General features: G+C 41.4%; 1 protein-coding gene across 6 annotated transcripts in view; it reads right to left on the bottom strand.

Annotated features, from left to right (window-relative positions):
* The window catches only part of SCAPER (S-phase cyclin A associated protein in the ER), a 616,772-nt gene that overhangs the window by 8,391 nt on the left and 585,700 nt on the right, over positions 1 to 22,681 (bottom strand). For all 6 annotated transcript variants that reach the window (XM_004468178.4, XM_004468179.4, XM_071214311.1 and 3 more), the window contains one exon: positions 19,309 to 19,458. In XM_004468178.4, the coding sequence (XP_004468235.1) occupies positions 19,309 to 19,458 (150 nt within the window). The remainder of the gene's footprint in view (positions 1 to 19,308; positions 19,459 to 22,681) is intronic.

The raw sequence follows: 22,681 nt of genomic DNA, 5'->3' as shown, positions 1-22,681 counted from the left end.
AATGTCCTGGGGACCCACCACTTTTTCCCTTATCATTGGAGATGTGGGAGGAGGAAGGAGGGAGAAACGCCAAGTAAGCCCAGTCCATGATGCTTCCTGTGCAGGTAAGATGGACTCCTGTGACCACTCCCTCTTCTTTTTGGAACTATCAACATTTCTGGCAAGAAGTGGCTTTAGAAATAGGAAAGTTGTAGGCTGGCAATATATGCTATAGCCTGGTGGAAAGGAGGTCCAGGAGGATCTGAATGCTGGGATTAAAAATCAGTCTGAGGGAAGTGGATTTGACTCAACTGATAGAGCATCCGTCTTCCACATGGGAGGTCCAGGATTCAAACCCAGGGTCTCCTGGCCCTTGTGGTGAGCTGGCCCACGTGCAGTGCTGATGTGCGCAAGGAGTGCCCTGCCATGCAGGGGTGTCCCCCGTGTAGGGGAGCCCCACGTGTAAGGAGTGGGCCCCCTAAGGAGAGCCGCCCAGCGGGAAAGAAAGTGCAGCTTGCCCAGGAGTGGTGCCGCACACACAAGAGAAATGACATAGCAAGATAACGCAACAAAAAGAGACACAGATTCCCAGTGCCACTGACAATACAAGCGGACCCAGAAGAACACACAGCGAATGGACACAGAGAGCAGACAACTGGGGGGGAGAAGGGAGAGAAAATAAAAATCTTAAAGGGAAACGGACTTTGGCCCAGTGGTTAGGGCGTCCGTCTACCACATGGGAGGCCCGTGGTTCAAGCCCCGGGCCTCCTTGACCCGTGTGGAGCTGGCCCATGCGCAGTGCTGATGCGCGCAAGGAGTGCCCTGCCACACAGGGGTGTCCCCCGCATAGGGGAGCCCCACGCGCAAGGAGTGCACCCATAAGGAGAGCCGCCCAGCGCGAAGGAGGGAGCAGCCTGCCGAGGAATGGCGCTGCCCACACTTCCCGTGCCGCTGACGACAACAGAAGCGGACAAAGAAACAAGACGCAGCAAAAAGACACAGAAAAAAAAAACAGACAACCGGGGGAGGGGAGGGGAATTAAATAAATAAAAATAAATCTTTAAAAATAAAATAAAAATCTTAAAAAAAAATCTTAAAAAAAAAATTAATCTGATTAAAAAAAAGGAATCTGGAGTAGACAAATGGACATGCTGACTCTTTTCTCTGCTCACCCCTAGCCACACAATAGGCCTTCTGGCTCCAACCTCTGTGTTCCTCACCAAGTGGAGTATAGCCTGGATGCACCAAGAAAGAGGGAGTCAGATGAGAACTCTAAATTCAGAATACAAATATTGAGTGTCTCCTAAGTGTTGTATTAAATGTTTTAGAGACACAAAGAATGTCTCTTCCCTCAACATTCACAGGTGAAGATGCAACATGTCAGGAAGGGATCATGCTTTAGCTCCCGGGAGATAAGACATGTACACAAACGTATAAGGAGCCTGGGCCATCAGAGAGGGAAGGATAAGGGGCTCGGGGACTCCATGGGAGGGAGCAATTGCGCTTACTTAGGTGAAAGTAGAAGACTGCACTGAGAAGCTAGGTCGGACCTTGAAGTTTGGATCAGATCTGCATACCTAGAAATTGGAGGTGGGGGACTTTTAGATGAAGGGAAGAAGCAGCCCTAACTCATTCCCTTCTACTTCATCACTCCCAATCAGAATGAGATTCCATGAGAAAGGCTACTTTTGCTAACCAGATGCATTTCAGAGTGGAGTGACTTTTCCTGGGTCAATACTCTCTCATGAAGCCATGAAGCTTTTAGGCCTTGCTTTGCCCCTGATCTGCTGTGGTCACTTAACCAATATGAACCTCAGGGTCCTTTCTATAAAATGGGGGTAGGTGGCAACGTTTCAGTGTTTAGATGAGGATCCAATAAGACAGTGTCTGTGATTTAGTACAAAACAATATTAGTCATGAGCGTTTGGTTAGCTTTCCAGCTCTGCTGCTCTGAGCTTTCTCCTGCCAAATCTGGCTCCTGCACACTTGCAGGACCAGAAGCCCCTCCCAGTGTGAGGCCTAATGAATGCTTTCCATCATCTCTTATAAGGACTGCTTATTAGAGCAGGAGGCTGGCAGCAGCAGGCCCTGCTTCCTGGCTGGGACTCATCAGTGAGCTACATGCCACCTGGGAAACCACTGCTGCAGCTGCTCCCTGGCCCTGCCTGCACAGGAGGGAGCTATGCAAACAGTGCTGGAGATGCCAGCCAGGATCTTGTGGTGGCGGGGTAGGAAATGCATTCTGACAGCTCTGAAAAGAAAATCCCAGCATAAGCATGATCCAAGAAACACAGGTAAGTGGCAAAGAGAAACAGAGGCTTAGCCTACAGTGTGCGAGCGTGCGTGTATGTGTGTGTTGAGGTTATGGTGCTAGACTTGTCAGTCTGAAAACAAAGCAGGAAGGGCTAAAGCTAATAGGCTGGTATTGTGGGCTCCTGATTCAGCCCCAGGATGAGCTTCTATTCAAGTATTAAAGAAATCCTTGGGCCCAGGAAGTCTTCCCAGGAAGCACAGCCAGAGTCAGCCTCTTCTTTTCAGCCCAAAGACATGGTAACAGCTATCATATATATCATATATTTAAGTGTATGTATCCCTTAGTTACAGAACTAAGTTCCAGAAGGGCAGGAAGTGTGTCTTTTACTATTGTGTCCTCTACTTTCTGCAGGGGTATAGAGTGGTCTTCAAAGTTACTGGAATGAATGAATCAAAGGGATGGAGGGCTTCTAGTTAACAAACTCATTGGCACCTTGCCTCAGGGGAGATCACACCATATCTCTTCTCCTGAGGTATAGCTACCATTTTCTGATTCTGGTGTCCACATCATGTTGCCTTAGGTTTGCACATTTGCTTTTTAAAGAATGGATTTTGTGGTAAGCAGTCTTCTATCCCAGAAAGAAGTTGAGTTTGAGATCTGTCTGCAGGGTTCTGGACACAAATTCAAGGATCCCTGGCCTAGAGATACTGGTTATAAAAAGAGGTCTGGAAAGGATCTTGCCCTTTTTGTGGGTGTGGGGACACTGGTCTCTCACTTAGTGTGAAGGACTCCAAGGTGTTCTAGGGCATTGCCCTGCCAAACTTTAGAAATATCCCACTCAGCAGAAAGTCTGTCACTGGCAGAGGCAGTACTAGAGGGTCTATCAAACCCCTCTACCTACATTATCTGAGTCTCTAAGCACCCTCTGAGGTGGGCGGACAGAGATGACTATCTTCTTATAATGAAAAAATACATGCTCAGAAAGTTCAAGAGACTTGCCCCTAGGTGCCTCAGGCAGCCAGTGGTGGACCTGGGCCTGGAAAACTCTTATGACTCTCTGAATTGGCTTTGCTTCTTCCAACCTGCCTCCTAAGCCCATCCAGGGTCATATGGCTCATGAGCCCACCCCTTCCTGCACACTCTCTCACTGGGTCTGAGTTCACTCCCAAGGCTGACTGCCAGCCAGCTTCTTGCACGACTTTGCCAGCCCAGATGAAGATGAGAGTGATATACTGCCATTCTAAATAGACTAAACCAACCAATATACACAGATTGAACTAACAAAAGGCCTTTCTTCAGAAAGCTAAATTCTTTGTGGCTAGGTATCAAATAACTAGTTCTTGGCTTATGTTCTGGGCTGTGCCAAGGGTTTGTCTCAATGATCAGATGTCAGAACTTGAAAAAGACGAATGGTTGGTGATGGGGCTAGACTCTCAGGAGTGAACTGCTGGAACACATGACCCTGAAATGAGCACTATCTTCTTGTCATGCAGAGTCAGCTGTCTTTCAGAGTAGCCTTTGACAGGTTTTGAGTGCCTGCAAACTTGGTCTTTGAGTGCTTTCAAATCTGGTCTTATAATTTTGAAACAAATACTATCATGTATAATATATGCATAATATTAATACTTGCCCAAGAGTTATATTTAAAATATACAAAAGGAAAAGGAAATGGGAGATAGGGTACTGAATGGCCATAAGCCTGGTCTAGAAATGTAATAGGCCTCATGAGAGTTTGCAGATTTCGTGTCTGAAAAATGACAACTGCTGCAACTCATTTCATAGGATCTCAAGGAGAGTGGTGAGGAGGGCCCATGGGGAGTCCATCATCATGTTATGTAAACGGAAAACAGCCTGATTCTCCTCACTCAGAGGGCCCTTTTCCTCCAGCTGTGACCACCTGGAATGTAGCCAAGCATAGAGCAGTCAGATTAGCCCACTGACTAAATGTTTACTGTGCATCTACTCTGGCCAAGTGTGGAGCTTGACAATGGGAATGGCACAGTGAACAGGTCAGAGACATCCTTGCCCTCACAGAGTGTCTAGTCTTTCCACAAAATCCATGTCAGTTACTCACAGGAATGTTTTGTAAGCTCCAGGTCAGCCTACCAATTCACACTGCAAAAGCGAGTCTAACAAGAGTGGGTTTTCTGGCTACAGTAGATTGGAATCAGCAAATTAGAAAGGAGACTGCTGGAGACCAGTCAACTGACAACAAGAAGAAACATCAGCTGACACTAATAGGTGAAGGGATGGGAATTAAAATTATTTCAAGCAGAAATGTGAATTCAAAAAGGTGCCTAGGAATCATTTGGTGTCAGAGTAAATATTTCTATCTTTTCAGCTGGTCTTGAGAACATTAGTGTATTGTAGAAAAATATCTTAATTATGTATACTGAGTATACATAATTATATACCTTAAGTACTTCAAAATTTTTGATTTCACACTTTTAAAATTTGCTTCCACATACAGATACTCTTATGTACCAGGAACTCAGTTTTCAAGGCATCAAAAACATAAAAATATATTTAGCATAATTTGTTTAAGAAGGCAGGAAACTAATATTTTCTAAAATGATTAGAAATAAAGTTAAATACTATGTTTTAAAGGTAAGTTTGTTCATATACAAAATGCACTTATATGGGAATAGTTCTAAAACCATGACACTGAATAATAAAAGGGTTCTGTAGCAGTTTCTTGCTGTATACATTTGAACACAACCATGGTGTCCTAATGTAAAATCTCCAGCTCTCTAGAACTCACCTATATTCAAGGAAAGAAAACAGAAAAAGATCAAGCTCTGTTTTACCTACTTAGACTATGAATCTTACTGCTTTTGCTAAGATCAGTGACCCTGAATTTTCCCCTTATTTAGGAGGAATTCCACCAATGATTTTAGAAAGCTCTACATTTTTTTTTTTTATTTTCAGAAGGCCCTCTGTCAAATTTCTATGTACTCATGTCACTGTGGCCTCACCTCCCATGTCTACCATGAATCAGAAGATAGAACTTGCCTGGCTAGGGATTAGGTGATATTCGCTCCAGATGCATGTACAGTTGCTTAAGTCAAGACAAGTCAGTGTGAATCCCCAGCTTTCAATAGTCCTAAAGTTGTAAGCGCCAAAGACAGGGGCAATGTCCCTTTTACTCACTGCTGATTCCCCAGTATTTGGCATATGTGCCCAGCACAGTGCCTGACATATAATAGGTGCTCAATAGCTATCTGGGGAATGACTGAATGAGGACTGAGCTTTGGTTTCCCAAATTGACCCCAGGGGGACTGCACCTACCACCTCATGGCTGTCAAGGTGTTCAGGTCAAACCTTTGGATTTGCAGTGAGTGCTTCAGCCAACACTGTCTCCAACAGCTTCTTAGCACAATGGTACAGAGAGCAGGAATGTGGTGGGGTGGGAGCAGCCTCTTTCAGCAAGTCCTGTGAACTGGCCTGTTAAACCTAAGGCTGAACCAGTTCTGCCGTTCAGCGTGGTAGAGAGAGTGGGGTCTAGAGATCCAGTCAGAGATGTATACAAACAGTTAAACCTCACCGGGGCAAATTCTTCATGCCTAAGAGTTCTTGTTGTTTTTTTGTTTTTTTTCCCCCCTTTTCTTGTCAGAGTCAAGATGTCCTCAACAGAGAAGCAGAAATAGGTGTCTAGACATCTAAATTCATTAAAAGAGACAGCTGTAAGAGTCTGTAAATCATTGGAACAAAGAATATTTTTCTAGCAGAGCAGAAACAAAGTAATTGTTGCCTTCCTCTTTGTAAAACTGGCCCTGCTACAGTGCTAGAGTGAAGAGGCGGTGGCTGCAGTAGGCAGGCCAGTGTACAGGCTCAGCCCCTCTGTCCATGCTGCTCTTGCCACGTTATGTGCACCTGGAGTCTAGGAAAAGAGCAATGTGACAGGAGGGGCCTCCAAGCCAGTGACCTCTGAGTACCATATAAAAAAATGGCATGCCCCAGACACACACACACACACAAACACACACACACCCTGGTTCCTCTACTCTGATACTGGGGTGGGTGAGGGAGGGGAGATAAAGTAGGAAGAGTGTAGAAGTGGCTTTATTTAAATATCTCAGGAGAAGAAGTTGAAGAGTCTGTCCACATACATCATCAAATCAAATTCACTGTAGAGAAACACAAAGATTCCCTTGGCCAGCAAACAAACTCCTCTCCTCTCAAGCTTGCATCAGCTATAAGATGATTTCTAGGCTGAGATTAAACGCAGAGCTCTTGGCAGAATGTGTGTGACGTAGACTCATTAAGTGCTAGCCTTCTTGATGGTCCCAGGGACTCACTGCTGCCCAGCACCAACACAGCATCAAGGAGAAGGATGAGACAGAGGGAAGAAGGGGAGGAGGAAGGAAGGCAGGTCACCAGGAGAGGCTAAAGCCAGTGGGCTTGGCTTCTCATAGGTTTTAGAAACCTGGTGGTCCTAGGGAAACAAGGGTTTTCCTAATTAGTGAGGGGTTGGTGGTGGCTGTCTCACTGTCTTCCCTCTAGGGAAATGGGCCAGAGGGCCCCCAACCTGCAGCAATCTGCCTCCTGAGGGAAACAGGCTTTTTATTAGGTGCCGTTAGCAGAGGGTTGTGAAAGAGGCTTTTGGGCAGACCCCTTTCCTCAAATACCATCCTGCTCCTGTAGGGGAGGATAATGCTTCAGAACTTGCTTACAGCCTGGGATCGGTGGAAGTCCTGACACCCACCCACCCATTCTCTACACACTGGAGTAGACTCAGACATTGTTTGAGCTTATCATCCTCCTGCTAATAACCTTTAGGGGCTCCATAATATCACCTCTAAGAGGTAAAATCCCCAAATTCTTGGCCTAGCACATAGGTCTTTTCATGTTCTGCCCTGTTTGCTTCTTCAGTCTTAGCTCATTTTCTCCCCTTATATCGCAAGCTCCAGTCACAACAAACGGCTTGCAGTTGCCTGAATCTGACAGGCTATTTTACATTTCAGTACATATGCTCATGCTCTTTACTATGCCTAGAATGTCTTTTCTACCTTTCTACTTGGTAAGTATCTACTCACCTTTCATATATCAGCTCAAACGCTACTTCAACTGTAACATATTTCCAAGAAGACCCTCTAGCACATGATATCCAAGTTTGTTCATTGTCTGCCTCCCCACCCCCTCCCCCATGAGTGTTAGCAACTTCAGGGCAGAGACTTTGTCTATTTTGTTTCTTACTGTATCCTGGGTGTCTAGAACAGTGTCTAGCACCCTTTGGGCATTCAAATGTTTTGTTGAAGGAAGGAATGAGTCTTAGCATGGAGAGCTGCCCCTAGGCTACAGACTCCACAAGGACAAGGTTTGAGTTGTATTCATTTTCGTATTTCTCTCTCAGCACATGTTTTGACACAGGGTGGGCATTCAGTAGAAGTTGATAAATGAGAGCAAGGAGTGAAGAATGGTCTCATATGGACATAAAACTCATGATACTGGCATTTCCCCAAGACTAAGTCACCCTCCATCTTCTGTTGTGTGTAGGCCTTTTCTCCTCCTTTCATGTTGTCTATTCTGTGAGGAGAGGAGTCAACCTTTTAAATAAAGCATGTTCTAAATTCCCTTCAGACACATCTTGTGGCACAGGAAGGTTGGACTAGGTTATCTCAAACACTGGTCTAACTCTAAAAGTCATGGATTTTATAATTTGTGCTGCTTCCATTTAAATTTATATTTGAGACAGAATGCTGTCTGAAGAGCACAGACCTTGAAAACTATACAGAATAACCATATCACCATAAAAATGAGGGTCTACTTTATTTTGGATTTTCTGTTTATTTGTATTATCTACCATCTACCACTGGTAGGGGGAAGAGTGATAGGGGTACTGGCCACAGAAAGCCCTGGACAATGTGTCAGGAGGCCTGATTCCACTGACCTTGGGCAAGTTCCTCAACTTCCTGGCAGCAAGAGGAGTGACACTAGTTGAGCTCTGAAGGCCTGTGGACTTGCAGACATAATATAATTCTGTGCAATGAGCATTCTCACACCTATATGCCCTATGCTGCCAACACCTGCAGAGATACTACCTTAAAAAAGAGCTTAGGATGTGTTTTTTTTAAGAATGAATGAAAAAAAAAAATCAACTGGTAGCTCTTTCATTTTCTCATCTAGCTTCTACTTAAAACACACACACACGGAGTAGTGGAAAGATTATGCCCACTATAGAACTAACAAGATGTGTGTGTGGCAGTAGAGAGGTGGGTAGGTAGATGGACTGCATTTAATAATGCCTTAAAACGCAAATATTCCAAGTGGGCTTTGGACCTTTCCTGTGAAGAGAACCTGGGACAAACTTTCCTCACCATGGAGCCTTTGGGTGGTATGAGAACAATAGGGTTAATAAATGCAGAGCATAAGCGAATAGATTTTCTGGTCACAACCTAACAGGAGCCAGAGAGCATGGACACATTCCATAGAGCATTTACAGGCTCGCCAGCACTAATCTATGGCAATTTTATTTAATCATAAAAATATAATAGTAGTCAAATCTTTTTGTAGTTTCAGTTTACTACTTTCTCAAGTGAAATAAATGGTCTCTCAGATTTCTTCTGCTTTCATCTCTCTGCTCTAAGTACAGTAGGATAAGGTTCCAATTAAGGCCCATTAAATGTTCACATTGATTCATGTGAGCCATTTTCCAGTTTCTTTTCCTAACACAATCTCAATGCACCTCTGAGTTATCTCTGTGGTGTGTTTTCAGTTTAGCAGTTGCCCATGCAGAAGAGAAGTATTTGGGTGTGAGGTCTCCCTCTCTCCTCCTTCTGTAGCCCAAGGTGGTAAGCAGAGACCGTCCTTCACTCCCTTTCAGACAAGCATGTGCTTATCACCTGTCAGGTATGTCTAGCTGAGCCAGGCCTGCCTTTTAGGAAGGGGAGATGACAGCTGACCAGAGCCAGCCTGACCCTCCTAGGCCTCTTGATACTGCCAGAGCAGCATGGTCAGTGGCAGCCCAGAGACCTCTGTGGAAGGTCCTCTTGGTACTTCGACATGTTTTTGGTCTATAGAGGATCCCCTTGGAGCTTTCTCCAGTTTCTCAACAGATGGGAAAACAGCAGAGATGGCCAACAGCAGAGATGGCCCATTTAAGAAGGATATCAAGTGTCAGATCTGACTGGAATGGATACTGTGGAACTTTTCTCATTAAGAGCAGGGACCCTGAAGGCAGACAATGATAATTTCAACACAAAATCATGAGTAAACATTTGTTCTGGGCCAGGCAACGTGCTAATCACTAGGATTATCTAACTTAATGTTCACAACAAGCACATGAGGTATTATTCATATTATCCCCATTTTATAGATGAGGAAACAGATTCCAAGAAGGTAAATGGTTTGCCTAGGATCACAGAGCTAGTAACTGATAAGCCAATACCAGAACTTAGGTCTGCCTGGTTCCAGAGCCCATTTTCCTTTCACCAAGTTGCAAAAACATAAACCAACTCCTTAAAGCAGACACCTGCCCTCTTGACCAGCAATTATATAGGAAGAGATTTAAGAAACATATTTAAAACTATTTTTAATGCCCTCAGGAAACTTGCTATTAAGTGTAAATTTTCCTACTGTGTGCTTTTTTAGAATGGGACATACCTGTACAAAAAGTTTATTTTTTTTAAACCAACTGGTAGATTTGCTGTGGCAATGTTACCAATTCAGTGAGCAAAGACCACAAAGGCATCGATTCTCACAGCCAAGAGTCAAATAAGCCTGAGTAATAAGGACAACACTGAATCTTCACAACAACCCAGGGAGTTAGGACTTCTTGACTTTATTTTATAGCCATGAAATCAACCCTCAGGATAAACTGCCCAAATGAGAAAAAGAGCTGGGATTATTTTGAAAATTATGGTCATATATATGTAAAACAAAATTTGCTACTTTAACCATTTTTAACTATACAATTCAGTGACATTAATTACTTTTATAATGTTACTTTTATTTTCACCACCTCTATTACTAAAACTTTTATTACCCCAAACAAAACTTCTTTATCCATTAAGCAATGACTCAATTTCCCTCATCCCCAGCCCCTGGTAATCTTAAATCCATTTTCTATCTCTATGAACTTTATTCTAGGTATTTTAAATAAGTGGAATCACATAGTCCTTTTGTGCCTGGCTTATTTTACTTAGTATAATGTTTTCAAGGTTCATCCATGTTGCAGCACGTATCAACACTTCATTCCTTTTTACAGTTAAAATAATACTCCACTGTATGAATATACCAAATTTTGCTTTTCCATTCATCTTTTGATAAACACTAGATTGATTCCACCTTTAAATACTATGAATAATGCTGCTATGAACACTGGTATATAGGTATATCCATTTGAGTCTCCTATTTGACATAAGAAACTGGGATTTCAACCCAAGTCTGCCTCCAAAGCTTTTCCTTACACCTGTTTTCTCATGTACAGTATTTGCTTAAACTTTTTTTTTTTTTTTAGATTTTTAAAAAATTTATTTCTCTCCCCTTCCCCCCTCTCCCCCAGTTGTCTGCTCTTTGGGTCCATTCGCTGTGTGTTCTTCTACGACCTCTTCTATCCTTATCAGCAGCACTGGGAATCTGTTTCTTATTGTTGCGTTATCTTGTGTCTGCTCTTCGTGTGTGCGGCGCCATTCTTGGGCAGGCTGCACTTTCTTTCGCACTGGGCGGCTCTCCCTATGGGGTGCACTCCTTGTGCGTGGGGCTCCCCTACACGGGGGGACACCCCTGCATGGCAGGGCACTCCTTGCGCGCATCAGTACAGCGCATGGGCCAGCTCCACACAGGTCAAGGAGGCCCGGGGTTTGAACTACGGACCTCCCATGTGGTAGGCGGACGCCGTAACCATTGGGCCAAGTCTGCTTTCCTGCCTAATCTTAAACACAGTAGTTTCCTTTGGACCTCAGAGCTCCTGGCTCCAGAGAAAGCAAAACTAAGAAGTTTATTTTAGAATAGATTCAAAGATAAATTACTTATAATACCAAAGAAATGGCTCTTAAATTTTTAGTCCAAGTTGATTTAGGATTTGGTTAGTAAAATAAAGTGCTGTCTCTTTTAACACCTGGGGCCATTTTAACTTTTTTGTATATACCTAAGGAGAGACTTCTATCACTTCAGTATCTATTCATTCATTCAACAAATATTTATTAGGCAACTGCTACATGCCAGGCACTATTGTAGGCAATGGATTAGGGCAATGAACAAAACAGACAAAGATCCTTCCCTCAAGGTACTTACTTTCTAGTGGTGGTAGACAGACAATAAAATATACTTGTCAGGGGGAAGAAAGTATAGGAAGAAAAATAAAGCAGGATGAAGGGGAAAAAGTGACTATGGGGCAAATACACTATTTTAGATATTGTGGTCAGAGACCCTAGAAGAAAACTTTGGAAGTGAACTTCCAAGCTATGTTAACTTCTGAGGAAGAATGTTCCAGCAAGGTGCATTTCAGGAATAGCAAGGAGATAAGTGTTGCCAGAGTAGAGTACTTATAATTACTGTACTTAGAAATCACACCCATTTATCTATTTTTCCTTTTATTGTTTGTACTTTTGGTGTAAAATCTGAAAAACTATTGTCTAATACGAGGTACTTGAGATGTTTCCCTATGTTTTCTTGTAGGAGGTCTATAGTTTGGGTTCTTATATTTAGGTGTTAGATCCATTTTGAGTTAATTTTTGTATATGGTGTGAGTTAGGGGTCCACCTTGATTCTTTTGCATATGCATATTCACTCTTCCCAGAATCAAATATTAAAGAGACCATTCTTTCCCCATTGAGTGGACTTGATACCTTTGTCAAAAATCAATTAGGCACAGATGTGAAGGTTTATTTCTGAATTCTCAATTCACTTCCATTGGTTTCTATGTCTGTCCTTGTGCCAGTAACACACTGTTTTGATTACTGTAGCTTGGTGGTAGGTTTTAAAGTGAGGAAGCATGAGTCCTCTACCTCTGTTCTTCTTTCTCAATGTGGTTTTGGCTATTCAGGGCTCCTTATCCAAGAAGGGACTTTTTAAGCATTTGAAGCATAATATAAAAGTCAGAAATGGTCAAGTAAAAAAATCACTGATTTGACTATCTTAAAATTTAAAACCTTTTGATGGAAAAGAAACAAAAAAATCCTATCCCAGGGAAGGTGTTGTCTCTGTGATTATAAATAGATTCTTTACAGTCTATCTTAAAAATGTGGGAAGCAGATATGGCTCAAGTGATTGAGCTCTTGCCTATCACATAGGAAGTCCCAGGTTTGGTTCTGGGTGCCTTCTAAAGAAGACAAGCAAGACAGTGAGCTGACATGATGGGCAGGTGCATTGAGCTGACACAACAAGATGACACAATAAGAAATACAAGGAATACATAATGAGAGACACAACAAGGCAGGGAGCAGAGGTGGATCAGGCGATTAGATGCCTTCCTCGCACAATGGAGATCCCAGGTTTGGTTCCTGGTGCCTCCTAAAAAGAAGACCCAGTACATAACAAATGGACACAGCAAATGCAAACAACGAGAGGGTGGGGAGAAATAAATAAATGTTAAAAAAAAAAAAGGTTACGACTGAAGACCAAGATAAGCTCAGAAAAAGTCAGATTTGTCATGGTTTATGAGTTGACAGAGATTTCTTCTGGCCTCATTTTCTTATGTGTATTTGACAACCCAATAGAAGGCTTTCAAATGAGCAAAGGATTTGTGGAGTGAAAAAGGTAACTGCTGTGAGCATGTGGTACTTCAAACCACCCCTGTAGAAAATTCACCAAAGATATGGGAGAAATAAAAGGTGTCTTTTTTATTCTTTTATGTTTATTTTTTAATTTATTCTGTGAAGTTGACAACTTCACCAGGCCAAAATTGCTAACTGGCACACTCCTTTATTCTAATACCAGCCAGCTCACTCACTAGAAGTCTTAAACATTTAGGCAGAAGTTATTTTAAATTAGGAAATTTATGGTTCTAATTTTGGGGAAAATTCACATTTTTCTTTGGTGCTATAATATTGAGAGTAACTTGGTTCCAAAACAGCCATTGCTGAAATTCTTGGGCTCTTCTTTAGACATGGTGCCTTTTTATTATATGAAAGGAACTGTATCTGTCACACAAAGAAAGAAAATACTACAAGCTGAATGCTTGTGTGACAGCTAAAGAATGAGCTGCCAACACTGGCCAAACAGAAAGACCTCGAATGCTGGTGCTTCCACTGTGAGACACACGGCAGACTCCATTCATGGACTTGGATGGAGTTTACCAAATGGGTGTGGGACTACCCGTCTTTGACAAAAACAGAGTAAAGTAAGAATGGTTAATCAGGAATTAGGCCACCTCTGAAAGTTTTAAAAATGGGAATGGGGTTCTGGAAAATGGCCACTCTTAAAGCACAATCCTCTTCTTCCCTCCCCTGCAGATGGTATTCAAATTGGAACTCCTGTTTCTGTGTTCAGGGTACCATCTGAGGTGAGTACAGCAGATTCATTTCAGGAAAATTTAGTGAAATTAACCTTTGGGTTTTCTTACTAAGTTGTCAAGTTATAAAAGAACTGAAAAATGCATGCCACAAAGTCCAGCACAGTCTAGTATCACAAGCCTCACCGTCATGCTTACTTTCCTATTCTGATCTCCCTGGAAGCATTCAGCAGACTCTGGTACAATATAGAGCAGATGATTACATGATCAGTATGAACTTCTCTACAGAAAAGCTGGTTGGGGGTGGGGGTAGACCAAAGGTATACTTCTTTTCAGCTATCACAAAGAAACTTCAGCTCTGATAGCTGGAATCGCTTGTGTCTTTCCAAATGAAAAAGTCAGTCACTAATATGAATATGCAAAGGTGCTTATTCCCAATACAAAAATGTGCAGGCAGTCAAATCATCTGTCATTCCAGTTAATTTAATTATCAGACCACATTTAGTTATCCAATATAAAATGTAAATAAAGTGTAGGGCTGACAGCACATACTAATTATATTCATTATAATAATTAAATGGGAAAGAACTTAGAAAGAGTCATGAAAGTACATAAAATACAGGGGAGCTTTTGATTAAAACAATAACATTTTAATTAGAAACTGCAGCCCTCTAGGAAACAGACGATTGGTTTCATCAAGGATAGGGGCATTAGTTTTATTAACCAGTTTTCTCTTCTGAAGTTATCCTTAGTATAATGGGGCTTAGTCCATGTAGTTAATAAGACTAAATGGTGGCAAATAAAAAGTGCCAATCCTTTATGCAAAGGAGTTGCCTAACAAAACAATCTTAGGCTGCAGGAGAATTTCAGGCTCTTCCATCTTATAAAGACACAAGCTGATGACCTCAGCTTTGAGGTTAATTTTCAATCGTTCTTGGTCAAATGTGGCTTGCAGCCAAATTCTAAATCCTAGTATTATGAGCATTTAAGGATTATATGGCCATCCTACCAAATCCTAATATGATATAGAATGCATGCTAAAAATACCCTGATGGTTGTCTATACTACCTTCCAAAATCAGTACTTTCTAGTTTTTATCAATTAATCACATTTTTCTCAATATAAGCAATAAATACCATTCTCCTTACAGCTTCTTTACAATTCGTCTTAAATATGTCTTATGAAGTCTTAGAATTCATATCTTCTCACTTTGCATTCTTACAGTATTTAAGTGTTCCATTTTTTTTCTATAATACCCTACTTAGTCCAATTTTTCCAGACAGGATATTTCTAGTCTTTTCAACTCTAATTCATCCATATAAATTCCATCATCATTATGTTCACTCTCTTGTTTATAATTATTTAGATGTCCCATGGAATAAATAGTAAAAAGCCACAGTTTTTTTATATCAGTTGTTCTGAAATTATTGTCCTACCACTTTCTACAGTGTGAATTTGTACAGTTGCTTTAATTATTCTGGGCCACTTATAATATAAATCAGAATATTTAATTTAAAAAATTGTGTGTTGACTAGAAAAAAAGAAAAAAAAAGAAAAAAAAAGACACAAGCTGTTTTCCCTAGTAGGAAACCAAGGATCGCCTGTGGGCAAACAGGCCCAGCAAATTAACATGACTTCTGACTAATGATACGGAAGCATTAAATAAATTGAGCATAATTTCTCCTCTGAAATCCCTCGATTTAGAGAAAGTGGCATCAAGTTAAACATATTTACTTTCAGCAGAACAGAACTAAGGTAGAAAGGGCACTAACTGTACTAACGGTCATGAAGTTGGGCTCTGCTAGTTCTTGCTTGGTGATTTCTTTTCCTTCTCTGAGCCTCAGTTTTATTATCTGCAATATGAGGAAGCTGGACTAGATGTCTCAAAGCCCTACGAGGATCGATATGTGATTGCAGCTGGAGTGATAGCTTAAAACTGCACCTAATGCATCTCTTTAGCAAACATTCACAGGGCAAATTACTGGGTTTTGGTGGGAGTAGAAGCGAGTTTTTAAAATGAAAACAATCAGCCTTTTTGTTATAGAAAACTCCCCAACTCTACTGGAATATGAGCAGTTATCAACTCAGCAAACCTACAGCTGGTTGCCATACCCTGCGCCTTTGCCCTGCAGCCTAACTGGCATGGAGCCCAGCCATGAGCTGGTAAGTACAGCCCTATGGCACAGGTCTGAAAAACTGGCTGGAGATGGCATGACAGAGCAAGGTACTTGATATCTCACCTGTAAGAAGTCTCTGCTTTGAGTGTCTGTCAATGGATCCCTTCTGTTAGAACTGGAGGAGCCAAAGTATATTTAGCTTTTAATGATGAGTTGCCAATGTAGTGGGCAGGCAGCTCATGAAGCCCTCTGGTGCTGACAGAAAATGGAGTAGGGCGAGGGGGATCAAAAAACCACAAAATGGCTTAGAATCCTCATGAGATCAGAATGCTGGACTGTCTGTGCTTTCAATCCTAGATTCAAAATATCCAAAGACTCACAGATAGGGGGACCATCTAGGACTATCCACTTCTTTGTATAGTGAAAGGTTCTGAAGCTTCAAGAGAGAAAAAGATTTATCTAAGACCACACAGCTAGTACCACAGGTAGGGCTAGAACCCAAGCATTCTAATTGCTAAATGTTGGTCCATTTATGCTCTTAAAAAGCTCTCATTTACACCTTCCCAGGATTTTTAGGAGTCTCCCTGAGTAAGGCAAACAGATATGCCCCAGAAGCTTCCAATTCAGCTTTCAGAGGAAGGATGGCAGGTTCTCAACGTATGGTCTTGGCAAATGGGCATCATCTTCCCTAACCCTTACCATCACCCAAGAGACACTTCAGCAATCACCAGTGAGTGGATCTGGAACACATTGGATTTTTCTAAAAACTGTGAGGTGAAATGAAAAGTATACTGAGTTGGATTTCACAAGACCTGGATTCTAGTCCTAGTCTAACAGTGATTCTCTATGTCACTTCAAGGGGCTTACTTCACCCATAATGACAGCCTCAAGGAAATGCAAATGAGGTCCAAGGGATAACAGATGGGAAGAATAGTATAAATAACTCTACAAATATCAGATGTTATGCTTAGAAACAGTCTCCATGAAGTACAGGGGCTCAGCTTTTTACAGTTACTATTATTTCTATCATTTTCTTATTTCCCTTCTACTTTTTATCATATTCTTTCTTTTCCTAGACTGTTGCATTCAGAAACGGCCTGGAGGCTGATTTGACTTCTCTGATCTTCCCCCACATCAGCAGAGGATATCCATTTAGTATCTTTCATAGAGGCAAGGTGTTAAAACACGAGGTTTGGCTTTTTTCACTTTTCTAAGTTCTTCCTTATGTTGAGCTCACCTCTTAACAATTACCTCCAAGCACTACCACATCCTCTTCTTTTCTAACTGATAAGTCGCAGCGTCTGTCTCCTCCTCCTTGAATTGCCCTAATGCTCTCTCTGTTCATTTTATATGCTTTTTTCTTGTTGCAACATGTTACTTTCTCCATGAGGTCCAAGTCAGTCTAACTCCACATGAGTCCCCTGATCCATTTTCCCATTCACTTTGGTAAGCTCAAAGATATTGAAAGCTTATGTTTTATTTAAAATCATTAGTCTGTGATCCAGCATCAACAGGAGAATTCTCTAAAATCCCATACAATTTCGAATTCAGTGAATTCATCATACTAGAGTTGGTTTAAGCAGGGTTTCAAACCAACCCTGAGTATGGGGAGCGCTTACAGCATGAAACTATTTTTTTGCAGCAGAAATGCACAGAACAAAATATATCACACACAAATTACTCACCTCTTTACAAGTACAGCAGATAGTGTCATGATATATTATAAGCAAGTATAAAATGGGAAGTTGTTAGGTAAACCATGCGATAAATAAGATAAAGTCATGCAGCCATTAAAAATGGTATTCACAAAGAATGATTCTGATATAATATTAAGTGTACAGAGTAGGACATGAGTATATACACAGTATGATCTCAGCTCTGTGAAAATATGAATAAAAAAGTGAATGAAAAGTCACCTTCTAAAATATTAACAGTGATTTACCTTGGGATGGTGGGATAAGGAATAACTCTAATTTCATTTTCTTTTTTACACTTGTCTTTTTCATGATGAACATGGATGACTTTTACAATCAGAAAAATTGAAACAACTTATAAAGGAAAATAAAATATCATTAAGTAAACTTAGTTGGTTTAATGGGATGCATATGAATAAAAGAAAACCACACAGATTTCCCTCAACTTTCCTTTCCTGAGCAGCTTCTAAGAGTCTTGTGAACCTGCTCAGCCTGTTTACAAGAAAAGGACAAAGTACCACTACTCGGAGGTGAAGGCAAGGGTAGCACACTGCCTGAGTGCTCCCATAGCAAGAGGTGAAAAAGACACACTTCCTGGCAACAGTGTGTCTGTAAAAGGTGAACTTTTCTATGAATAATATTCTGGTAAGGGTCCGCATCTTAATTTTAACCACAGGAATCTTTCTAAAATGGACTGCATACTCCTTAACTTTCTTAAAGGAAATACACTGAACATACATTTTCCTTGCATGTACACTCAGGGTCAGCATTAGAGGCATTAACAATCATCTAGGAAATAAAATACAGGGTTTAGTGTCCTTTCAACCAGATGCCTGTTGTAATTTTTGAGTTCTTGGGTCTGTCTTATTTTTCCTGCCCTCTTTCTCCTTGTTAGGGAGGAAATTTCAGCTCTTGGTGTATATCTTCTCACCTTGTACTTTGCTCTGGCACCATAACTATCTCCTGTCCTTTTCTGGCCCTGGTCTAGTTTGCTACAGGCAGATAAACCTAGTAAGAATGCTTATTAAGAGATCTGCCTAAAGTAAAAATTAATAAGTTTTAAGCCAGAGTTAAGGAGTTTCAGAGGCCTTTTATCAGCCATGATCCATGCAATTACAGATTCTGGGTTAATGAGGTAGTCAAGAACTACTATTTGATATGTCAGTCATGCCAAAACTCTGGTTTAAAAAGCAAAGAGAAAAAAGGTGATTTTCTACAAAACATGTAACATGATTTTCATTTTCTTAAAGCAGTAGAACACTATTTACAAATGAAATCAATTTAAAAGCAAAACTTCTCTGGGTGACTCAGTGGAGAGAAACCCAGAGACTTGCCCTCTCAGTCTCCCCTCCAACACCATCTAGCAGTCTCTAAGCACTTAGGCAGAAGCCAAGAGCTTGGAAGATTCACATTTTCATAAGGTACCAGGCTCTAATACTATTTGTAAACTGATCCAAGCTGAAAGGTGCAAGGTTTCTCATCAAAACAAAACACACACACACACACAAAACCACAAAAAACCACACACAAAAAACAAACAAAACAAAACAAAACAAGAAACAGATGCATAGGGCATCCGAGTGTATGCTAAAGAATCTACACGGTAAGGGAGCAGATACTTCTGTGAGGTTTAAGAAGATATTTAATTTAAAATATTTTATTTTTATAGCTCTAAGAGGAGGCCCTAGGACTACTCTAGTGCTCATCAAATCTCTTTGCAGAAAAGCAGCCAGAGACATACCCCTGGAGCCTGGTAAAGGGCCTCAAACAGGACAGATGGGTTCCAGCAGGCTAGCCTGCCTTTTCTCACTTCAATACCTCACACTCTTAGTCCTGGGGGAGCAGTCTGAAGAACTTTCCGGGGCCTCTTACCTGGTTATCTGGGTGGTTGACAGTGAAGTAGCCCACGCAGATAATGACCTCATGAAGGAGGCTTTCACAGGACACTTGGCTGCAGTAGCCCAGCAAGGAGCTGGCAATGTGCCGGAATGCAAGGGATAAGCCCTCTGCCCCTACAATAGACTGACAAAGACAAGGAACAGTTAGAACCCGCCCTGCTCAGGGCTTCTTGCTCTAATAAATGATCACAGTAAGTGCAAAGTTTAACCAGAAAAGGGAGAGAAAACAGAGTTTAGAGGACAAAATGCCTGCATTATGTGGATCAAGACACTATCTGTAAATCTATCATTTAGCTAACTTCCAATATTCCTTTTTGTTTCTGAAGGAGAAAATATTTTCTTGTATACAGTGATAAAAAATACACTTCTAATTAGTTACCTATGTTCAAACAAAAATAAATATAAATAACAACTAGGTACTATTCAAATAAACAGCTTTAGAAACTCAAGGCTCCTGAGAGTATAAAAACAAAATAAAAAGCTCCCCCAATTTTTAAGCCCCCTCAGCTATGACACTTCTGGGATCCTTTATCCAGACAGGCAAAGGGCTGTTGGCGGTGGGCGACGCAGGAGGAGAGTCTGAGTCTGTCTGTGCAGCCTGAAGCTTCTATTTAATAAACATGTCAAACAGATAGAGCGACAGGAGGGCAAAGGCGAGAGGCAAAGCCCACAGAATACACTCAGAGCCCTGCGCTGGAATGAAGCACCACTGCTAGCCTGTGGGAAAAGGCAGTATTTTAACTCCTCTCTTGATTTGAGGTCTTGGTGGGCTTGAACCAGGTCAGATACATTGTAGCTTGGAAGTTTCAATTAATTCATTTTGCCTAACAGTGGGTGAAACAGTGTTTTTTGAATGAGTACTGCTAAAACAAATTACTGCTAAATTTTAAGAGTACTTTCTGTCTCAGTTTCATAGCTCCTGTACAACAAAAACAATAACAACAAAATGCTTTGTAAGACCCAAAGAGACTTCAGGAAGGCTTTGCTCCTTTAAATCAAGTAGTGACACCTTCTCAGCTCAGCCCTTTTTTAATTAATTGCGTCCAGCATGCCATGACCCAGTGCCCTCTGTTTAACCTTCACTGATAAGAGTAGGTCAAGGGGCATGTACGTTTGAATGTAAAAATTAAGCCAATTTTTCAAGGAAACTATGTTTCCTTTTTAGCCAGAATTAACTGCAAAGTCAGTACATTCATGTGTTTCTTGAGACCACCTTCAACTGTAAAAACTGTCCAAGTATATACAATATACAATATCTCTGATCTAAAGGCCATCTATGCCAATATGAATTCATAGTGAACTCATTCTTTGTAGAAAAGAGAAAAACACTTTGACACTCTTATGAGATGGAACCAGCTAAGAAAATACTTTAATAGACAACCTTTTGTTACTACAATATGATGGATTTTCACACAAAGCAAGCACAAAGCAAGAAAGGTGGAGGAGCATGGGCAATCTACCTTCAGCTCCTGACTTTCTGACTCAACATCTCTAAGGTTTAGGTAAATTCCTCATTAGAAGCTGAGTCAACACACATTTCCTGAGTGCCTATGTGCTAGCTAGCACCGTACCTTTATGTCATCTCATTTAGTCGTCACATAGTTTTGTGAGGTAGGCAGTTTTAACCTCTATTTTATAGATGAGGAAATTGAGGCTTGAAGGTGTGTCTAAGGTCACACAATTTGAAGTGGTAGCATGATGGCTCAGTCTACTGCATATTCAGGGCATTGATTAGGATGTCTTCCTGTAACTACTCTGCACTATACTCTTGGGATGTACTGGGACCCAAACCAGCAAAAGATCTTACATCGGCTGGTCTAACTCTTCAGCAGGTCAGGCCACTTATCTAATTTGCTTTCTTCCTCAGTTCCTTTGATCCTCCAGGAAATTCACAAATTGTCTCCCAGATTTTCTGAGGTCAGATCCATCGATATATACCTTCCCATTCTCCACTTACAATTTCTTTCCCTGTCCTTTATAAACAGCTCCTGAAATCTCACTTTTCACATGTAAGCTGTTTTGATGAACTAAAAGATGAGTTTCTCTGACCTGTTATAAAAAAATACTTTTGTTCAAAATTCAACTGTTGCTGCTAGACACTGCAAATATTTTTGTATTTAATTCACATGAGCACTGCACACTTGATCAGATGTCCATCTGCATCAATCAGGTCAGTGTGGAGAGAAGCCATGTTGCTTTAGCTTGCTGAGGAGAGTGTGGCAGTCAAAAAAAAAAGGTCACAAATCTTTGTCTTCCCATGGAAAGATGGGGTCTATGTCCTTTCCCCATGAATTGGGGATGGTCTGTCACTGATTCAGTCAATAGAGTGTGGTTGATATGCTACTACGTGACTTCTGAGGTAAGGTCATAAAAAGCCTTCTGCAACTGCTGTTTGGTCTCTTGGAACACTTGATTTCCAAACCTTCCTCTTAGGACACTCAGAACTCAGAGGGAAGCCCAGGTCACACAGAGACATGTGGAGCTGCGCAGGCCAGAAGTTCCAGGTAAACCTGGTCCTTGAGTCATCCTACATCAGGCTTTAAACATCATGACAGTGAAGGAGCCTCCAGATAATTCCAGTTTCCAGCTATTTGAGCCAAACCTCTCTGCCCTGACATCATGTTGCTGAGACAAAACATGTCCATTGTGATGAGGCCTGTATGAATCCTGGACCCACAGAATCTGGACCCACAGAATCTGTGATCACAATGAAATGTCTGTTTTTTGTTTTTTTTTAACCCCACTAAGTTGTTTTTACTTGCTTTTTTTAAAAAGTATAAGAGTAACTGGAACAATAAGGTAACTATCAGTAAATGCATTAAAAGGTCCTGATGCTAGAAATTCTGGATATTTGGGTCCCTGAAGCTGCTGATGAGGATTCAGACAGAAACCTGTGCTAGGATCTTGGGAACCTAAAGGATGGGAGTACTTTTTTTTTTTTTTTAAAGGAACCAGGGGATGGGGATTGAATTTGGGACCTTGTATGTGGGAAATATGGGAAGCCAGTGCTCATCCATTGAGCTACATCCGCTACCCTGAGTTGTTTTTCTTTCATTTGTTTTACTTGTTGTTTGTTGTTTTTCAGAAGGTACCAGGAACCAAACCTGGGACCGCCCATGGGGGAAGCAGGCGTTCAACCGCTTGAGCCACATCTACTCCCAGATGGCAGTCCTTTTGTAATGTTAGAGGAATGGGAAGAAAAGGAAGGTACTTGAAGTACCTGCAGATTTTCCTGGCCCATGCTGTGGGCATGATGAAAAGGGGACCTAGGAATAATGGTTAGAAAGAGAGTGAGAAACAGTAATGTCTAGAACAAAAGGAGGAGGAAAGGCAGAACAGAGACAAAA

Source organism: Dasypus novemcinctus, chromosome 3, assembly GCF_030445035.2.
Source record: "Dasypus novemcinctus isolate mDasNov1 chromosome 3, mDasNov1.1.hap2, whole genome shotgun sequence".
Taxonomy (NCBI): Eukaryota; Metazoa; Chordata; class Mammalia; order Cingulata; family Dasypodidae; genus Dasypus; species Dasypus novemcinctus.
Note: the sequence above shows the minus strand (reverse complement) of the source record. Positions and strands in the feature narration are given on the sequence as shown.